Source organism: Alternaria metachromatica (assembly GCF_023757995.1).
Source record: "Alternaria metachromatica strain BMP 0045 chromosome Unknown scaffold_3, whole genome shotgun sequence".
In the NCBI taxonomy this organism is placed as follows: domain Eukaryota; kingdom Fungi; phylum Ascomycota; class Dothideomycetes; order Pleosporales; family Pleosporaceae; genus Alternaria; species Alternaria metachromatica.
The window spans coordinates 2,061,417-2,077,142 of record NW_026055494.1 but is presented as its reverse complement, the minus strand read 5'-3'; the positions used below and the strand labels follow the sequence as shown (position 1 = coordinate 2,077,142).

Genomic DNA, 15,726 nt, shown 5'->3' with positions numbered 1-15,726 from the left:
TACATCGCCTACAATGAGCCGTCCGCCTCCGCCACCTCCACCAACACAGGCACCTCCATCGCGCCATGAAGATCTTCCGATTCGCAAACTGGACCGTAACGAGGGCGAGACTGACTACGAAGGTGACTATGACACCGACATGGCGCCCGAGGCAACTCACAAGGACGCCTTGAAGTCACATGCTCGCGATTCCAGCGTAGAGGACAATACCTTGACGGACGAGCCAACTTCAGCACGCTCGCCCACTATTCCTCAGGGAATGCCGCCTCTGCCTCCTACTGCACCTCGTGCAGTTCCGCCTCCACCACCTCAACAGGCGCCTAGTCGGCCATCAACAGATGCTCCCCGTGGTGCACCGCCTCTCCCACCGGTACCACCACCGACTCGCAGCGCCCCTATGGACGATGACGATGAAGAGTATGACCCGTTCAAGTACACTGGCCCACCCCTTCCGCAAGCCGCGGCGCCTCCAGCTCCTCGAGCAGTGCCACCGCCCCCACAAAGCCAGCCTCCTCCCCCGCAGAATCGCCCACCCCCACCCATGCCACCATCGATGCCTCCTGTACCACATCGCCAAGCGGGTGAATCAGATGAAGAGGATGATTTGTACTCTTCCCCGCCAGCTCGGAAGTCTCACGATAGGCCACCGCCTCCACCACCTCAGGCTCCTCCACACCAGCATGCACCTCCGCCTCTTCCACCTCTACAAGCTCCGCCTCCTCCAGCTCAAGAAAGAATGGTCCCGCCGCCACCGCAGGAACGCCCAGTTTCCATGTTCTCGCCAGTCGCAACGGAGGCACCGCCTCGGATGCTGAACACTCGGAAGTCGCTCGATGCAGTCCAAATGCTGACAACTCGATCTTCCATGGATCAGCCTCGCCCGGCAACGAATCAAGGGTTCATTGCAAACGATATCGATTTGGGGATGTCGTCGCATTGGTGGACCCAGCCCAAGCTACTTCCCCCATCACTCCAAGCCCGCAAAGACGTCCTAGTAGACATGAAGGAGTCGCAATCAGGCAACACTGTGGAGAAACTCATCAAAGTTCTTTACCTTGACTACTCACAAACAATCATTTCCGCACGCTTCGAGTCCACCAACGTTTCCGACGTGGATCTCGAACAGCGCAATGAGCCGCCGCCTCCCAGCCAGCGTCCTGATCAGCTGGAGAACGCGTACGAGCAGTTTGGTCGTTCGATAGCCAAGACCATTGAGTCGAAGCAGAACACCGTCGTAGGCAATGGCACGCCGCAGGGACTGATTGAGGAGCTGTTTAAGCCCTTTAATGACGCACTGCCCCCAATTTCAACTCGCTCCTACGGCGCGCTTGTGTACGCCAACCTAGCGAACGCGTCAACCCAAGTATATGATGAGATCCGCCCTGGTGACATCATCAGCTTCCGCAATGCAAAGTTCCAGGGTAAGACTGGGCCAATGCATGCTAAGTACGCGATGGATGTTGGGAAGCCGGATCACGTCGGCGTTGTTGTCGAGTGGGATGGCAGTAAGAAGAAGGTAAGGGCTTGGGAGCAGGGACGTGAGCACAAGAAGGTCAAGCCAGAGAGCTTCAAGATGGGAGATTTGAGATCAGGTGAAGTGAGAGTGTGGCGTGTAATGAGTAAGAGTTGGGTGGGTTGGAACTGATTGGTCGAGCTGCCCGTTTGTAGGTGAAGAGCGAGGAGAATTGTAATTAAACCTTTAGTCTTGCGCGTCTGTGTATCCTAGCTGGCACCCTCCAAAACTTTCCAACGTACTTACCATACCACACTCTGATACCTACAATACCCCAAGACACCTACAAAATGACCTTCACATTCGACCCCGAAGTCGACTATGCACCCGCGCCCTCGCCGCCGACGTCCGCAGCCCACATGGGGCCATCTTGGAACGCGGTGTGGCGCATCGCCATCACCAACGCCGACAAGGTGGCCGCCTTGGCCGAGGCTAAGGGCATGATCAAGGAGAAGCTCCGGTGGGAGAGAGCGGTTGCGGCGGAGAAGAGGGAGAGGATGAAGGAGGGGGTTTCGGCCTGGAAGCTCGCTCGCGAGCTGGATGAGTGGAAGTATGTCTTAATTGATCACATATTGACGAGCTAAGCTGACATATCTTGACAGGGCGGTCCTCGGACAGTAGATCTGAGTGGGGTGGAGAGGAATTGGGGCCTTCGGGCAAAACATCTTGAGTTCCTGGTGGTGGTGCGGGTTGGGGGGATGGCGCCGCTGTGCGCCTTATAAATAGGCACGAATAGAACTCTTCTCCATCAATTATGTGAGAGCTTGCAATATGCTGTAATGATGAAATTGTATATGTGCTCAGTGTGGTGCTGCGTGTGCTGTTTTGATGGCTCTGGGTCCCTCTGTAGCTGCCACTCCCCTACATCATCTCACACACTCAATCGGCACGCAACCTCCTGGAGCAATTCAGTACGCTCGCATGTTTCCCCGGTCGACCGGATCATCACTGACTACCTCCAGGGTGCTCTGTCGTCAACGTCTCGAGACTGTGATGATCTAAGGTATCTTGCAAAGCTCTCCGCCCTTCACTAGCAAACAAAGGTGTCTTATACATTTTGCAGAACACAACCACCTCTGCAAAGTCCTCAACAACTCGAGCGAGCGACACCCAGGAAAGCGCCGCTCATACCCCGTCGTTCACTTCCTCACCCCGATCTTCGACGCCAGTCTCCGTGAGCTGAGGAATCCTACTTGGACGTTGGACACCGCTCACACCATCGCCCTTCAGCTAAGCAAGACCGTCGCGCTGTTCCCAAAGCACGCGCCATACCTGCTGAAAGACCCCAAACTACTCATGTTTGCGCGACTATTCCTCATGGGCGATGAGATCGCAGCGTCGTTGGACACAGTCGGTATTGAAGTGGGAGATAACTGGCACGAGCATACGCGGGATGAGTTCTTATGGATATACTGCGGTGATTGGGAGAAGCGGCCGATTGACTGCGTTGAGCGCACGTACATGGCGACTCGTGATGAGGTTCGTTGGTATGTGGACAATGACGTTGATGAGGATGGGAATGCTGTCGTGGCAGCGTCGGCGGATGGGAGTGATGGCGAAGCCAGTGATGGACAGGATGGCGAGGATGAACAGGCTGAGGACGACGAGGATGTAGAACTGGAGGACTGATAGGTATCGGTGTAGATTAATGCACATGTTGATTGGAGACGTTGAGCCTGAATAAGATGCAGAAGCAAATTCGTGTTTCAAGACAAAAGCTCGAGCGTTCCTATGGACGTTACTGCTGCATCTGAACTACCGGAACAGCGCCAGCCAAAAACGTGATCTTATGACATATGTTCGCAACTCCAGCACCCTAAGCACAGTGGAAACATCTGGGGCTTTCTGTCTATCTGCTAGATTGCTCATGACGTGACAACGAAGTTTGGCTACGCACAAAGAGTCTGGCAGATGTAGCAAACTGATCAAAGCATAAGACCAGCTTCAGTCATTCGGTTTCTTCACTTGCCACTTCAATATTCTCGCCCAGATACACAGTCTTTGTCAACGGTCAATCCCTTAATCCGACATATGAGCAACAACATGGACGGCAGCGAAGATAGACCTGACGAGATGTCCACGGGATCGAAGATACCTGCCAACACAAAAGTACTACCAAAGTCTAGCTTAAAAACACTCGTATATGGTAGGAACCCGTTAAGCAACGACGATGGCGACACTGAAATGGTCGAAGCGGTGGAAATGCCAGGAAGCATCGCAGGCGAACCGACAGCAGAGGCTCGTAAAAAGCAACGAAAGAGGAGAGCGGGGATTCCAAATCTGAGTGAAGATGATGACGAACATGAGGATTGGAATGACGATGGTAAGGTGGATCCGAGTAAGAGAAGGAGAAAGACCAAAGCTGCTAAACCCGCAACTTCCATCGCTACTGACGGAGAAGAGCAACAACACCCGCAGGCTCTCGAAGTTCCCCCTAAATTCGAGATAGCGTGGGCGGCGCTGGCCGACGAAGAGGAGAAGGACCCGAAGAGGCCCGACAAGACCATTATCATTGCGCGAAGGAAGAGATGGGAGAATGCTAACGTGGAGGTATTGATATGGAACGACTGCGAGCTTGAGTGGATGAGAAAGACCCATGCGGCGAAGCTGTACAAGAAGACTGTCGAGAGATTTGAGAAAGTCGAAGAGAATGATTGGATAGATGTGAACGTACCTGGCTGGTATCAAGTAAGGGTTCTCAAAAATGTCGTGCTGATAGACGGGCCGGAGAAATTCATCACACGATTCAGCAACGAGGACTACGACCGTGTGCATCAGATGCTCATATACATATTGAATGAGGTCCTTCAGCCCAGCTCGTGGCTGGTGGAACCAGAGGAAGGTAGCTATCAGTATGCGACGGACGAGGACGAAGCGAAAGCTATGGCATCCACCTCCAAAAGTGCTCAAGAGCTCGTCGAGATGATCTGGAAGCCTTACATCGATGACAGCAAGCCTGATGACAACGAGACCGATGAAAACCAGGTCGATGAGAACCAGCTCAACGAAGAGACTTATCAAAACTTGAGTGATGTAGATGTCATATGGACTTCTGCATCGAATAAGGTCGGAACGTCCAATGATGACAACGAAATAGCAACAACAACGGGACAAAGATCCAAGATCAAGTTGACGAACATCTGGACTGTCTTCATCGAAGACTTCCATGTTTGGCAGAGAAAGCGTACTACTGGACCAGTCTTGTTAGTCAAGATTGTGCCGCCAACCATAGCGAAACGAAAAGACCTCGGTCGTCGTATGATCACCCACAGTCCCCATGTCGCCAGGCCAGGCTCCTGGCCCTATCTTCTCGCCCTGGCCTTACTCGCAGACGACGAAGCGAAGCAAGCGGAAGAGGACATGGGGCTAATGGCGCACAGCGCTCGTTCTAGAGATGCTATCCATACCTGCATGGAAGAGTATCAGGAGCATAAGAAGCTGAGCTATGCCGAAGCAGTACACACCTTCTGGTTACTTCAGCAGTCCCTGCAGGACGAGCAGTTCGCTAGCGAGAGTAACGCAAAAAAGCCAGATGATGACGCTGCTCCGAGGCCTGGATCCGACCGCGGACAACATAGCAACTCTGAACACGACGACAGTACAGACACCTCTGGAGATGAAGACGACACTCCAGCCAACGAGAAGAGCGCCCGGCCATTGGAGGGTAGGAGACACGGTAAGCTGGCGAACGAACACGACGAGCATGTTGAAGCAGAAGATGCTGAAGCCGAGTCAGGGAATGACGAGATTGAAGGATATGGCACTGAAGCTGACCAAGATCGACCAGCCCCAACTCATGCCCCTCAGCATCAGGGTGCCTCAGAGGAGAGAGAAGCGCTTGCGAAGTCAGGCCCTGATTCAAGAAAACCTGGCATGTCAGCGGTGACTGATAACGAAGAGGGGGTAGTGGATGGAACATCTAGGCTAGCAAAACCGGGCAAGAGGGTATCTACTGCTGCGATCGGTGAGCAACCGCCAGCAAAGAAGTTGAAGACTAAGAAGACTGTGGCGTTGGCCGATGACGAGAACTAGGTAGACAGGGTCAGCCGTGTGCAAATGTCTATAGCTTCAGCTGCCACACTCCATAGCTGTCAATTCATCTCTTAAGTTTGATATAGCCACTTGTAACATGTAGCAAGCTTGCAACAATCCACGCTGGTGATGGTGACATGATTGCTGGTATAATAGGCGTTGGTATAAGAGGGCAGGTGTGCTATGCCTGTTATCAACGTCTCGTTACCTGCTTTGATCGCGCAATCATCATCCCAAACACAGCATGTCGAAAGATCGATCAAAGCCAACAACTGCTGCCGTGCAGAAGGACGAACCGCAGCCTCAGGCTGAGACATCCACGATAGCAACCATCGAGAGCACTGCTTACCCAACCTCAGACACGATCAAAATCCCGGACGATATGGCCGAGCTTTGGCTCCAGGAGGCACCCGACGATCTCCCAGGTCCAGTCATGAACGAGAAAATCATAGCTGTCAGGCGATTGGGCCTAAAGAGAAATTACCTTTACTTGCTAGAAGGGACGGAGAAGTGGTTCTGGCCTCAGCGTGTCGCCAAAGACGCGAAGGATACGTGGAAGAAGCAAAAGAATGTAGCATCCATGAAAGGCCAGAATCTGGATGTTCAGAACAGCCTGCATGCTTACGACTTGTTCCTGATTCGGGTCGATTCGGCAAAGGTGAATCCGCTGCACGCTGACCTCGGTGTCGTCGATCGGAACTGGACAGACATAAGAGAAGTTCCATACTTCACATCTCTTGCTAGCAAAGAACAGAACACCGAAGAAGAGAAGACTCCAGGCGCTGCTAAAGCTCAATCCTCTAAGACGAAAAAGAGCAAGAGCTCAGCATCTAGTGCGCCTCAAGAAGCGACATCGAACCCCTCCAGTGCCGTGCACATTAAGAGATTAGAAAAGCGGATACTTGAGGCTATTTTGGTGCGAGCAGCAAGACGATCGAGCTGGTTGTCAGCCAAGCATGAGAAGGCGTACAGCTTTTACGAGAAGAAGCACTATGACATGGCTCAAGGCCATGGCCTACAAACACCGTACATAGTACTTGACACAGTCGGTTTTGCCAGTACTTACCCGATGGAATACATCGGCATCCTGCTGCGCTTTGTGCAAGACATCGATCCACTCTCTCCTGTCTTAGAACCAAGGAACGAGCATGAGCCCTGGCATAGGGATTTCCGTCCATCGGAAGCACACGAACAACGACCTACGATAAACCCGACGAAAACGTTCAAAGTCCAGTGGGAACAACTGACGGACATGAGCGTTAAGAGTCTGCTCGACACCCATCAGCAAGACCGGGAAGGAATCGTTTCATTGATAGTGTCTGAAGCACCACACACGCTGCACAACGACAGTTGGGTGTTGCTTCTCGTACTCACTATCGGGACAGAAGAGTACATCGAGCGTTGTCTCAAATCAGCGGGTATCAAGGTTGAGAGCGGATGGTATGAACGTTCTTGCCAGAAGCTTCTTCATCAGCTTAAGGAATCGTCCAAAGCGGAATTGACACTCGTAGAGGATTCTGATGTGTACACAGCATGGAAAAGGCTGAAGCAAGAAATCCATCGGGGTGATGTGTATCCTGAGTGGCTCGAAGAAGACGCCGACCAGTGGTCCGATGGAAACATCTCTGGCACGGAGATAGAACCGGAATCGAAGACTCCAGGTTCTCGCTCTGCGGACGGCGATCTCGACACTGCATAACTCATCGGACACTCATGGAAGCGCACCTAGTCTGGACAAGAGAATCGAGGAGGACTGAGAGGGTAACGGAAGGAACCTTCTTGGCTGGAGGTATCAGAGGTGACGACAGCGTGACTGGGATGGACTCTCAAGATAAGGTCGAAAGTAAGGATAAATAATGCAGTGGTGACCAAGCTTCGTCTGAATGACATGCCTGCTTCCTACTCGTCGCGTACAAGCTCAGGACTTGAACGGGAAGTCCAGGGTTTGCGCGTTTATCCTTCTCACAAGCTCATTCGGCAGGCCGCGTACTGGCGTTATCTCTTCTCCTCGCCGTTCTAGATCGTCGGCAAGCGTGCCCTTCTAGCATTGTCTTTGCCTCTGGCACTCCACTTTGATGTGCCAGCGTTTGTGAAGCTAGACTGGTATGCGAAAGAACGAAGGACGACCGACACACTGAGTGTTCTGGGGGCGAGGAAGGCGCGTTCGGGATGTCGCAACAGTACGGTGGTATCGCGGTAAGCCTGCGTGGGGCTGATGGGCAGCCATGCAATCGCTCGGAGTATCATCCTCGGTGGACGCTATCATGAGTGCCTCGAGCCCCTGGCGTGGTAGTTGGAAAAGACCTGAAGGAATTTGAGTAGAAGAGGCTCAATGTGCAGAGAGTAAACGGCTGCTGAATGTGAGCACCTGGTATCAAACGCGAAACGTCATCTTCAAATTTTGGCGCGGACACCATGCTGCCAGAGCCCCTGATGTGCGAGGCGTCGTTCTGGCCTACGGGCTCGCGTCGAATTGATGCCGAGAACGCGAGCGCGATATGCGCTATGTGCGAGAAAACAAAGAAATAAGGGCGTGGCAACAGGTCGCGTTGTACAGAAGGGCTGACTGAGATGAGGTCGGATGAGAGTTGGTGGGTCGCCCGGAAAAGTAGCCGCATCCATGGCTCGCGCTTGTCGGCTTCAGGGAAAGTGCCCACATCATCCCCAACAAATCGATGACGCAGCATCTCCCCTTTCTCCTCGCCATCCTTCCTGCGCGTGAAGGCGCGTTCAAACAATTCAGCTGCGGAGCCTCACCATGGCGCGACATGACCAGACCGTCAGTAAAACGCCAAGTCGCCCTTCGCGTAGATGGCCCGGCGCTGAAGGTGGGTCAAGGGGCGGCTGCAGAGGGTCGTTGCTTCCTTATCGTTAAATCCGCCCAAACCCCGGAAATAATGACATATCCACAAGCCCGACATGTAGAATCCTACAAATACCCCATTCCCCATCGCCGTAGCCAAGCCTGTGTATCACCGACCTCAAAGCTTCTTCCAGTATGACGACAGACCACAGCATAGACCCTCGGTCTACACCACCATCAGCACAGCCTCGGACGTCCCCAGAGCAGACACTGGATGTAACAGAGGACAGTTCCAGAAAGAGCGAAGAAGACGTCTTGGATGGCCTGGAGAAAGGCTTAGACAACACTATGCCACCAGAACAAACAGATCGCTTTTTCGTGGAGTTCGATGGACCCAAAGATCCCGGCAACCCGAAGAACTGGACGCCCAAACGAAGATGGTGTATCACAGTTTCCATGGGCCTTATGGTTTTCACGGTCACATTTGCCAGTTCTATCTTCAGTGTCAACATCGGGATTGTCCAAGAGAAGTTTCAGGTCGAAAAGGTCACAGCCACTCTCGGAGTAGCGTTGTTCGTCCTGGTACGTTGAGCCCCCACTCGGCAGCCAGAGTTCCAATATCTAATATGAAAGGTTTAGGGGTTCGTATTTGGACCGATTGCTTTTGGGCCAATGTCAGAGGTTCTGGGTCGGAAGACTCCCCTCATGTTCGGCTTCGCACTTTTCGCTATCTTCCAGATTCCAGTCGCTCTAGCCCAGAATATCACGACGATATGTGTAGGCCGCTTCCTTGGTGGCCTCTTCGCCTCTGCACCCCTCGCAGTCGTGGGTGGAGCTCTTGCAGACTTGTGGGATCCTATCCCCAGGTCCTATGCTATCTGTGTTTTTGCCGCTGGTGGATTCGCTGGTCCAGTAGCAGGACCCATTGCTGGTGGCTTCATCGCCGAGTCGCATCTTGGCTGGCGCTGGACATCCTGGATCACTCTCATCATGGCCGGTCTCTTCGGCGTTATTGGCTTCCTCGTCATACCAGAGACTTCTGCATCTAGGATTCTGCAGTTGCGAGCTGCAAAGTTACGAAAGGACACGGGCAACAACGAATATCACGCTGCGGCTGACGAGAACAAGTTGACTCTCGACAAAGTGTTGAACGTTTACCTCTTACGGCCATTCATCATGTTCTTCCAGGAACCCATCTTGGCGCTGGTGACAGCTTACATGAGCTTCTTGTACGGCATTGTCTATCTGCTTTTCGAAGCCGTAAGTCTACATCCATGCCTTTCTTGCTACGAGGGTCTGACAATCGATAGTTTCCCGTGTCGTTCTATGAAGAACGTGGCTGGTCTCTAGGGGTCTCCCAGCTCCCGTTCGGCGCCTTTATAGTTGGCATTTTGATGGGCGCTGGCTGTATTGCTTACAGTTCAGCGACTGGATTTACGCGCGCATTTCATAAACACGGCAAGGTCATCCCGGAGGAACGCCTGCCGCCCATGATACTCGGAGCCATCGCACTTCCTGTCGGTCTATTCTGGTTTGCCTGGACTAGCAATCCAAATATCTCGTGGGTACCGCAGGTGCTCTCCGTCGCCCTTCTTGGGTTTGGTTGCATGGTGCCCTTCTGGCAGGGAATGAGCTACCTCATCGACTGCTATGGCTTCTATTCCAACAGCGCCATCGCGGTCAACACCTTCATCCGCTCGTTCGCGGGCGCTTTCTTTCCACTGTTTACACATGCAATGTACACCAAACTTGGTGTACCATGGGCGACCAGCCTTCTGGCGTTCATCTGTGTGGTATTCCTCCCTGTACCCATTCTGTTCTACATCTTCGGGGCGAGGATTAGAACGAAGAGCAAGTGGGCACCAACGGCGTAACGAGGTAGGGGCTGTGCCTTCTTGGCTTGTATAGTTCAGGTATTGTGGATATGCATATTCTTTCAGTGATTTCTCATCGTTTTCGAAGTTGAATGTCTATCTATTCCTTTCGGTCCTCATCTCAGTCCTTGCTTTGATCAGACATCGAATGCCTTTACGAGAAGGTCTGCAAACTTTGCTCGGGCCAGCTCTTCGACGTACTCGATACGCTTATCCTTCTCTCGTCTCCTTAACTCCATCCAGTCCAGCTCTTGGAACAACTCCCTCAGCCTCCAGAAGATAGTAGCCCAGTAACCATCTGCTACATCCACAGAGTACTCACATACCTCCTGCTTCGCTTCGCTCGAAACGAAATGCCAGCTATTGTCCCCCTTGGTGGTGTCTAGGCGTTTGGCGCACCACTGTGTCCATGTCTGGAGCCAAGTCGACTGCGCCCAACGAAATTGCCCCAGGGTACCGTCCATGACCACCCTCTGGCCGTCTTCTGTCGTAACTCGCAGGACCGAGTGCATTAGCACCGCGACGGGCCTATGTCTCAGACTGCGCCAAGACGTCATGAAGTTGACCCTCGGCCAACATCTCAGCCATTCTGCGCGCCCACGGAACAATTCCCCGACCTTCTTATCCACCTCCTCCTCGAGGACCATGCAGAACCAATCACACATGTTTTGCCGCGCGAGTGCTTCGTTGAGTCCCGGCGGCAGGAAGGAGAAGCGTTCAAGCTTTTTGGGCGGGTCGGTCTTCAGGTCTTCGGTCGACCAGACTTGCCACACTTTGAATGGCACGGAGTTGGCTCTGTACGCCCGTGCGTATGCGGCTGAGGCTCGTGGGGCGGCGTCAGCGGCGGCGTCGAAACAACGTAGGTAAACGTGCAGGACCTCTTCCAGGGACAGAGGTGGTGCGGTGGTGGAGGGATTGACCGGTGTCATGATGGAGATGTGAGCAGGAGGACGGCTTCTGCTCGAGTGTTTTGGTGTCCTGGAGGCAGTGAGGGTACGGAGGGGCAGCCACAATTTGTCCTTGGATTTTAGCGCTAAAGGTACGTCGGTGCATCCCTGTCAGTTCTGGAGCACCTTCACTGACGATTTACGATTACCAAGATACACGAGAAGTTTACTGTATTATGTACTGTAACCAAGTTGTCGGCGGATCGAGGACAATGTAAGGAAGGCTTGTCTAATCCAACTGCGCTTCCTCGAATGCCCCCTCAAACTTGGCCATGCTCAGGGAACGGATACGTTCCTCCACATCGTCGTCCGACAGCCCACGGAGAGATGCCCAGTTCAGCTCCTGGAATATCTGCTCCATACGCCTGCGCGCGACTACCCAGTATCCGACCGCCCAGTATCCGTGGCTGCAATCCTTTCCCTCAAGCCTCTCGCACTTGGCGACCTCCCCCTGTTCGTCCGTCGTCCAAATGTCCCTCGGGTCCGAGTACTTGGGATCCAGAAAGTTTGCAACAAGCTCCTCCCGTGCCATGAACCAATGTGTCTTCCAGTCTCGTCCATATTGATCGGCAGTGCCATCAAAGACATAGTTCCCATCGTTACCATCGGATATCAATAGACAAGAGTGGGATATCAATTCATCCATCTCTGCCCAATCTGTGAGTATGCGGAAATGCGGTTTGGCTATGAAATTGATCCAAGTAACCGTGTGGCTGATGCCGAGAAGCTCTGCTCGCTGTCAGTCGCTGTTCAAGCGCGCATACTGTCCAACGGGCCTTGTTCCTTACCACAGAGGTGCCGGGTTACGAAAGGCTTCATCATGATGCAAAATGTCTCGCAATAGTGCTTGAAGACCACTGCGCGATATTCACTGCCTGGGCTCAATCGTGTTGGATCCGGGCTCCCAAATTCCGATCGATCGTAGTCGAAGAGCGCTTCCGGAACGCCGGGTCGTGACGTTCGGTTTAGCCATGATATCCTGATTCCGAAGACATGGCAGCCAAATAGCGCCTCTTGGAATATGATAAGATGCACGAGAAGGATCTTGCGAAGAGAAAGGGCTGGAAGGGTAGCTGCGACGCGCACGCCGGCTTGAGGAGACTCAGTGGCCATGATTTTGGGGGGAAAGTATCGGATTGGTAGCAGAAGATGGAGAGGGTAGTTAGAGTTGCCTTCACATCTGCTCCCGGTGTGGGCGTCCGAGTGCCACAACTAGCGCGCAAACGGGGACGCGCATAGTCCCAGAGTAGCCTGTCTACTTACAACTTTGACCAGACTTTCGGACTGACCCGCCATCTTTTAAAAGTCCAGTCAAGTCCTTTCTCCACAAACAACATGGCGGCCATCGTCACCCAGAAGCAGGTCTTGGAGACAATACTGACTGACTGCGCCAACCACTACGGCGGAGACCCAATGGCGAAGCTCAAGTCAGTTCACCAGAAGCTCAAATCATCAATGAACTAGCTAACACACAGATCTAGGTCTCTTTCAGAGAACTACTACACGAAGACGAAGACATTGGCGGCGGATAAAGAATGGCCCACCGCTCTTGCAGCCATCGAGGAGGCATGTCGGATCAAGCCAAAGGGCCAGCATCCACTCTGTCGCGTTCGCATCAGAGCATCTCCCCACACTAAGAAGGGCAGCGGAACCCATGTCTCGAGCGTGGCCGCCTGCATGCACGACTATCCCTTCAACGAAGCCAACAAGGCTGACGCGAGCGCCGACGCGGACATGCTCTTGACTGGGCCCGCCACGGAGATCTCGTTCAGGTACTTCTACTTGCACCGCTGGATGCTCATCAACGCGCCACATCTGTTCGAAGACGACAGCCCCCTTCTCCTCCTTGCCCTGGTCTTCCAGAAGGCAGGCACTGTGGAGACGCTCCTGGCCGTTGCTGGCGCCAAGGTCACCGAGAAGGAAATGGACGATACGATAGCGCGCAGCATGGGACTGTACCAGCAGAGGTCTGGAATACTTGGATGGGCTCAGGCGTTCGAAGATCTTCGTGAGGCCATGAGGGGCAGGTGGCACTCCAACAGCGTGGCAGACTACAAGGGCTATGGCAAGCCTGGCTCATACATGCATGCCGCCCGCCAGAAGAAGACTCCGGTATGAAGGCCCAGGGAGGCTATGTTTGTACGCGAGTTGTCTGGATCTGGAAAACAACGAACTGACAAAACGCAGGCGCCTCATCCCTTTTGACTGAAGGTTCACCGCGCGGACAACATGACTGCTATACCTCTTACTCGGCCATCGTCTTCATCTATCTCTCATGGCTCGTCTTCGTCGTCGCTCAGTCTTTTGTTCTCTACTCACGCCTCGGCCTCGTGTGGAGAAACACGAAGAAAGATCGCTACATTCTCTACATGATCACTACTAACTCGGTCATCTTTGGCCGAGAGCCACGCCTACCTTCCGATCGCGACTTCCCATAACACCCTCATCGATGCGAAGGATATGGAACAATAGCCAGAGCGACACTTCGAAGGAAGCCAAGTAGGAAGGAGGCCGGCGTGTAGGGCAAGGGGCAGTTAGACCAGCGCAAGGAGATCAGCCTGCGCGCTGTCTCCGGTAGTAGAAGTAGCAGCATACAATCGCTCAGCAGATCAATCCAGCACAGTACATATCATGGTGTCTCCTCCAAGCTCGACATGATGATTGACGACGTGAATGTTACACAACATCACCAGCATCAAGCTGCGCGACAGGCTGGCAGACTGAGCATTTTTCTAGATGCTGTGAAACCACTGGGTCAGATCTGCCGGAAAATTGGCACGGATATAAATCATGTTTGTGATTTCAACATGCCGCAAGGACAGAGATTGCAGATGAAACCCGGCCTCATGGAGTGACGTGATGTGAACATCAAGGCTGGCGCATAAACTCGTGGAGCTGACTAGACCATATTACGGCACCTGGAGCATATACTGTAGACGCGGAGATCGCTCAGAGCATGCTTAAGCGCGGGAAAGGCTCATTGATGAAGTCAAGGCCATCGTCAGGTCAAAAAGCGCTGACAAGCTGGAAGCCATCCTCAGTGACGCGTGAAACACCAGTAGCCGGTGTCACGACCATCGCAGCCTCATCAAAACAAGTGACGGGGCTTAACAAGCGAGTGGGGGACTCAGAAGGGGCACGAGCTCAATGTTTGTGCCCACTCTGGCCAGTCCTTCACCCCCGCGAGACTGGCCACGAATTCTTCTGCCCCACCATACCCACAGATACCACTTGAGTATATAATACATCTAATGGATCTACATTTCACCATCCGGGGCAAGGATGTGTACTTTGTACCGTAGTTAGGCCCACCATCACTAGGATGGTGCAGGTAGATAGTTGCTTCTTCCGTTTACCTCAAGGACCTCCGCTAACATATCCAGGTCTTCCACACGACAGTGTCCAGGCACTATAAAGGTATGAATACAGGTTTTTTTGCTGATTCGATTCACTGGAGTAGCAGACTGATTGAGACAAATTGTTCTTTTTGGTTCTGTCTTTTCCCTGACAAGGTGCGGCGGGGGTGCGGAGATTGGCTAGGTGACAGTGCGGAGAATGACGCGTTCCCCATCATAACGTTGGCTCGATCTGCTCGTATAACGCCCAAGAGAGCTTCTGCACGTTCTACTGTGGCTTGCAGGCAGTCTCATGGTGTTTGTCTAAGTCTTATACCAATGTCTTTGCTCGGTGACACCATCTCCCGAGGTTGCACTTCACTGCCTTTGCTGCGCATAACTCCGCGTCTGCTCAGTCAGAACGCTTACGAGATGCCCTCTATTCTATTCTTACAACGGTATCTGTGGCCTGCAGCATCTCCCCTACATTCATCTGTCCTGCTGCTGTAAAGCGCCGACAAAGAACTCCCAGCTGTTCGCTGTCGATAGTAATCGGCATTAACCAGATGTGTTCGCGACGAGCGCGTTATGTCTTTTCAGCGTCGACTTTTGCTTCATTCACATTCCTAGAATGCAGACTATCTGCTCCAGCATTGCTAGCATTGTGACGCGACGTAGCCCAGCGGACATCTTGCAACTCCTGCCCTGACCTGCCTTCCCTTTTGGGCTCACATAACGATTACCTTCGCAATGAGACTTGTTTGAGCAGGATGAGAGGATCGTATCAGTACTGCGAGCCGAGGAGAGTGTTGGCTATCAGCACTGTCTCCTACGCACACACGAAGGCAGGCACGGAGCAACGTAAAGATATGAATGTAGGCAGCGCTTTATCTGCGCTCCTGGACTGCACCATCATGTAACTGTTGAACTGGCGATGCTCTTTGATAGCGCTTTTGACCTCCTCAAAGCCTGCACGTTCGACTATTAAGATGAACGCTTACGGCGCCCCTGAAGTGACTCCTGACGTGAAGTCTCTATTCATGTGCTATCAATATTGGATCAGGATACAGTAATGCGAGCGCAGAGATAGTCGTTGGTGCGTTTGTCAGTCCTGCGGAGGAGCGTCGGGGGGCTAGCGCGAGACCAAAACACCAGGCTCGATATCTCTGCTTCACCACTGACGAGCGCCGCCCACCCCGCCCTAACCCTGTCTTCAAAACTC

The 15,726-nt window shown here is 53.1% G+C and overlaps 7 protein-coding genes across 7 annotated transcripts; 6 read left to right on the top strand and 1 right to left on the bottom strand.

Moving 5' to 3' along the window:
* Positions 1-13: 13 nt before the first annotated feature.
* On the top strand, positions 14-1,645 carry J4E83_002337 (uncharacterized protein; the record flags this gene model as incomplete). The annotated part of the gene is made up of 2 exons (XM_049329285.1): positions 14-20; positions 72-1,645. 2 exons carry the CDS (start codon positions 14-16, stop codon positions 1,643-1,645), a joined length of 1,581 nt encoding a protein of 526 aa, XP_049192257.1.
* Positions 1,646-2,295: 650 nt separating this feature from the next.
* On the top strand, positions 2,296-3,142 carry J4E83_002336 (uncharacterized protein; the record flags this gene model as incomplete). Its single annotated transcript, XM_049329284.1, has 2 exons — positions 2,296-2,303; positions 2,557-3,142. The coding sequence occupies 2 exons, from the start codon at positions 2,296-2,298 to the stop codon at positions 3,140-3,142; spliced, it is 594 nt and encodes a 197-aa protein (XP_049192256.1).
* Positions 3,143-3,827: 685 nt separating this feature from the next.
* On the top strand, positions 3,828-5,545 carry J4E83_002335 (uncharacterized protein; the record flags this gene model as incomplete). Its single annotated transcript, XM_049329283.1, has 2 exons — positions 3,828-3,836; positions 3,932-5,545. The coding sequence occupies 2 exons, from the start codon at positions 3,828-3,830 to the stop codon at positions 5,543-5,545; spliced, it is 1,623 nt and encodes a 540-aa protein (XP_049192255.1).
* Positions 5,546-5,789: 244 nt separating this feature from the next.
* Positions 5,790-7,244, top strand: J4E83_002334 (uncharacterized protein; the record flags this gene model as incomplete). The annotated part of the gene is made up of 1 exon (XM_049329282.1): positions 5,790-7,244. One exon carries the CDS (start codon positions 5,790-5,792, stop codon positions 7,242-7,244), a length of 1,455 nt encoding a protein of 484 aa, XP_049192254.1.
* A 1,299-nt stretch (positions 7,245-8,543) lies between these two features.
* Positions 8,544-10,222, top strand: J4E83_002333 (uncharacterized protein; the record flags this gene model as incomplete). The annotated part of the gene is made up of 3 exons (XM_049329281.1): positions 8,544-8,930; positions 8,988-9,608; positions 9,812-10,222. 3 exons carry the CDS (start codon positions 8,544-8,546, stop codon positions 10,220-10,222), a joined length of 1,419 nt encoding a protein of 472 aa, XP_049192253.1.
* Positions 10,223-10,359: 137 nt separating this feature from the next.
* J4E83_002332 (uncharacterized protein) lies at positions 10,360-11,151 on the bottom strand (the record flags this gene model as incomplete). The annotated part of the gene is made up of 1 exon (XM_049329280.1): positions 10,360-11,151. One exon carries the CDS (start codon positions 11,149-11,151, stop codon positions 10,360-10,362), a length of 792 nt encoding a protein of 263 aa, XP_049192252.1.
* A 1,353-nt stretch (positions 11,152-12,504) lies between these two features.
* On the top strand, positions 12,505-13,287 carry J4E83_002331 (uncharacterized protein; the record flags this gene model as incomplete). The annotated part of the gene is made up of 2 exons (XM_049329279.1): positions 12,505-12,596; positions 12,651-13,287. 2 exons carry the CDS (start codon positions 12,505-12,507, stop codon positions 13,285-13,287), a joined length of 729 nt encoding a protein of 242 aa, XP_049192251.1.
* Between the last annotated feature and the right edge of the window lie 2,439 nt (positions 13,288-15,726).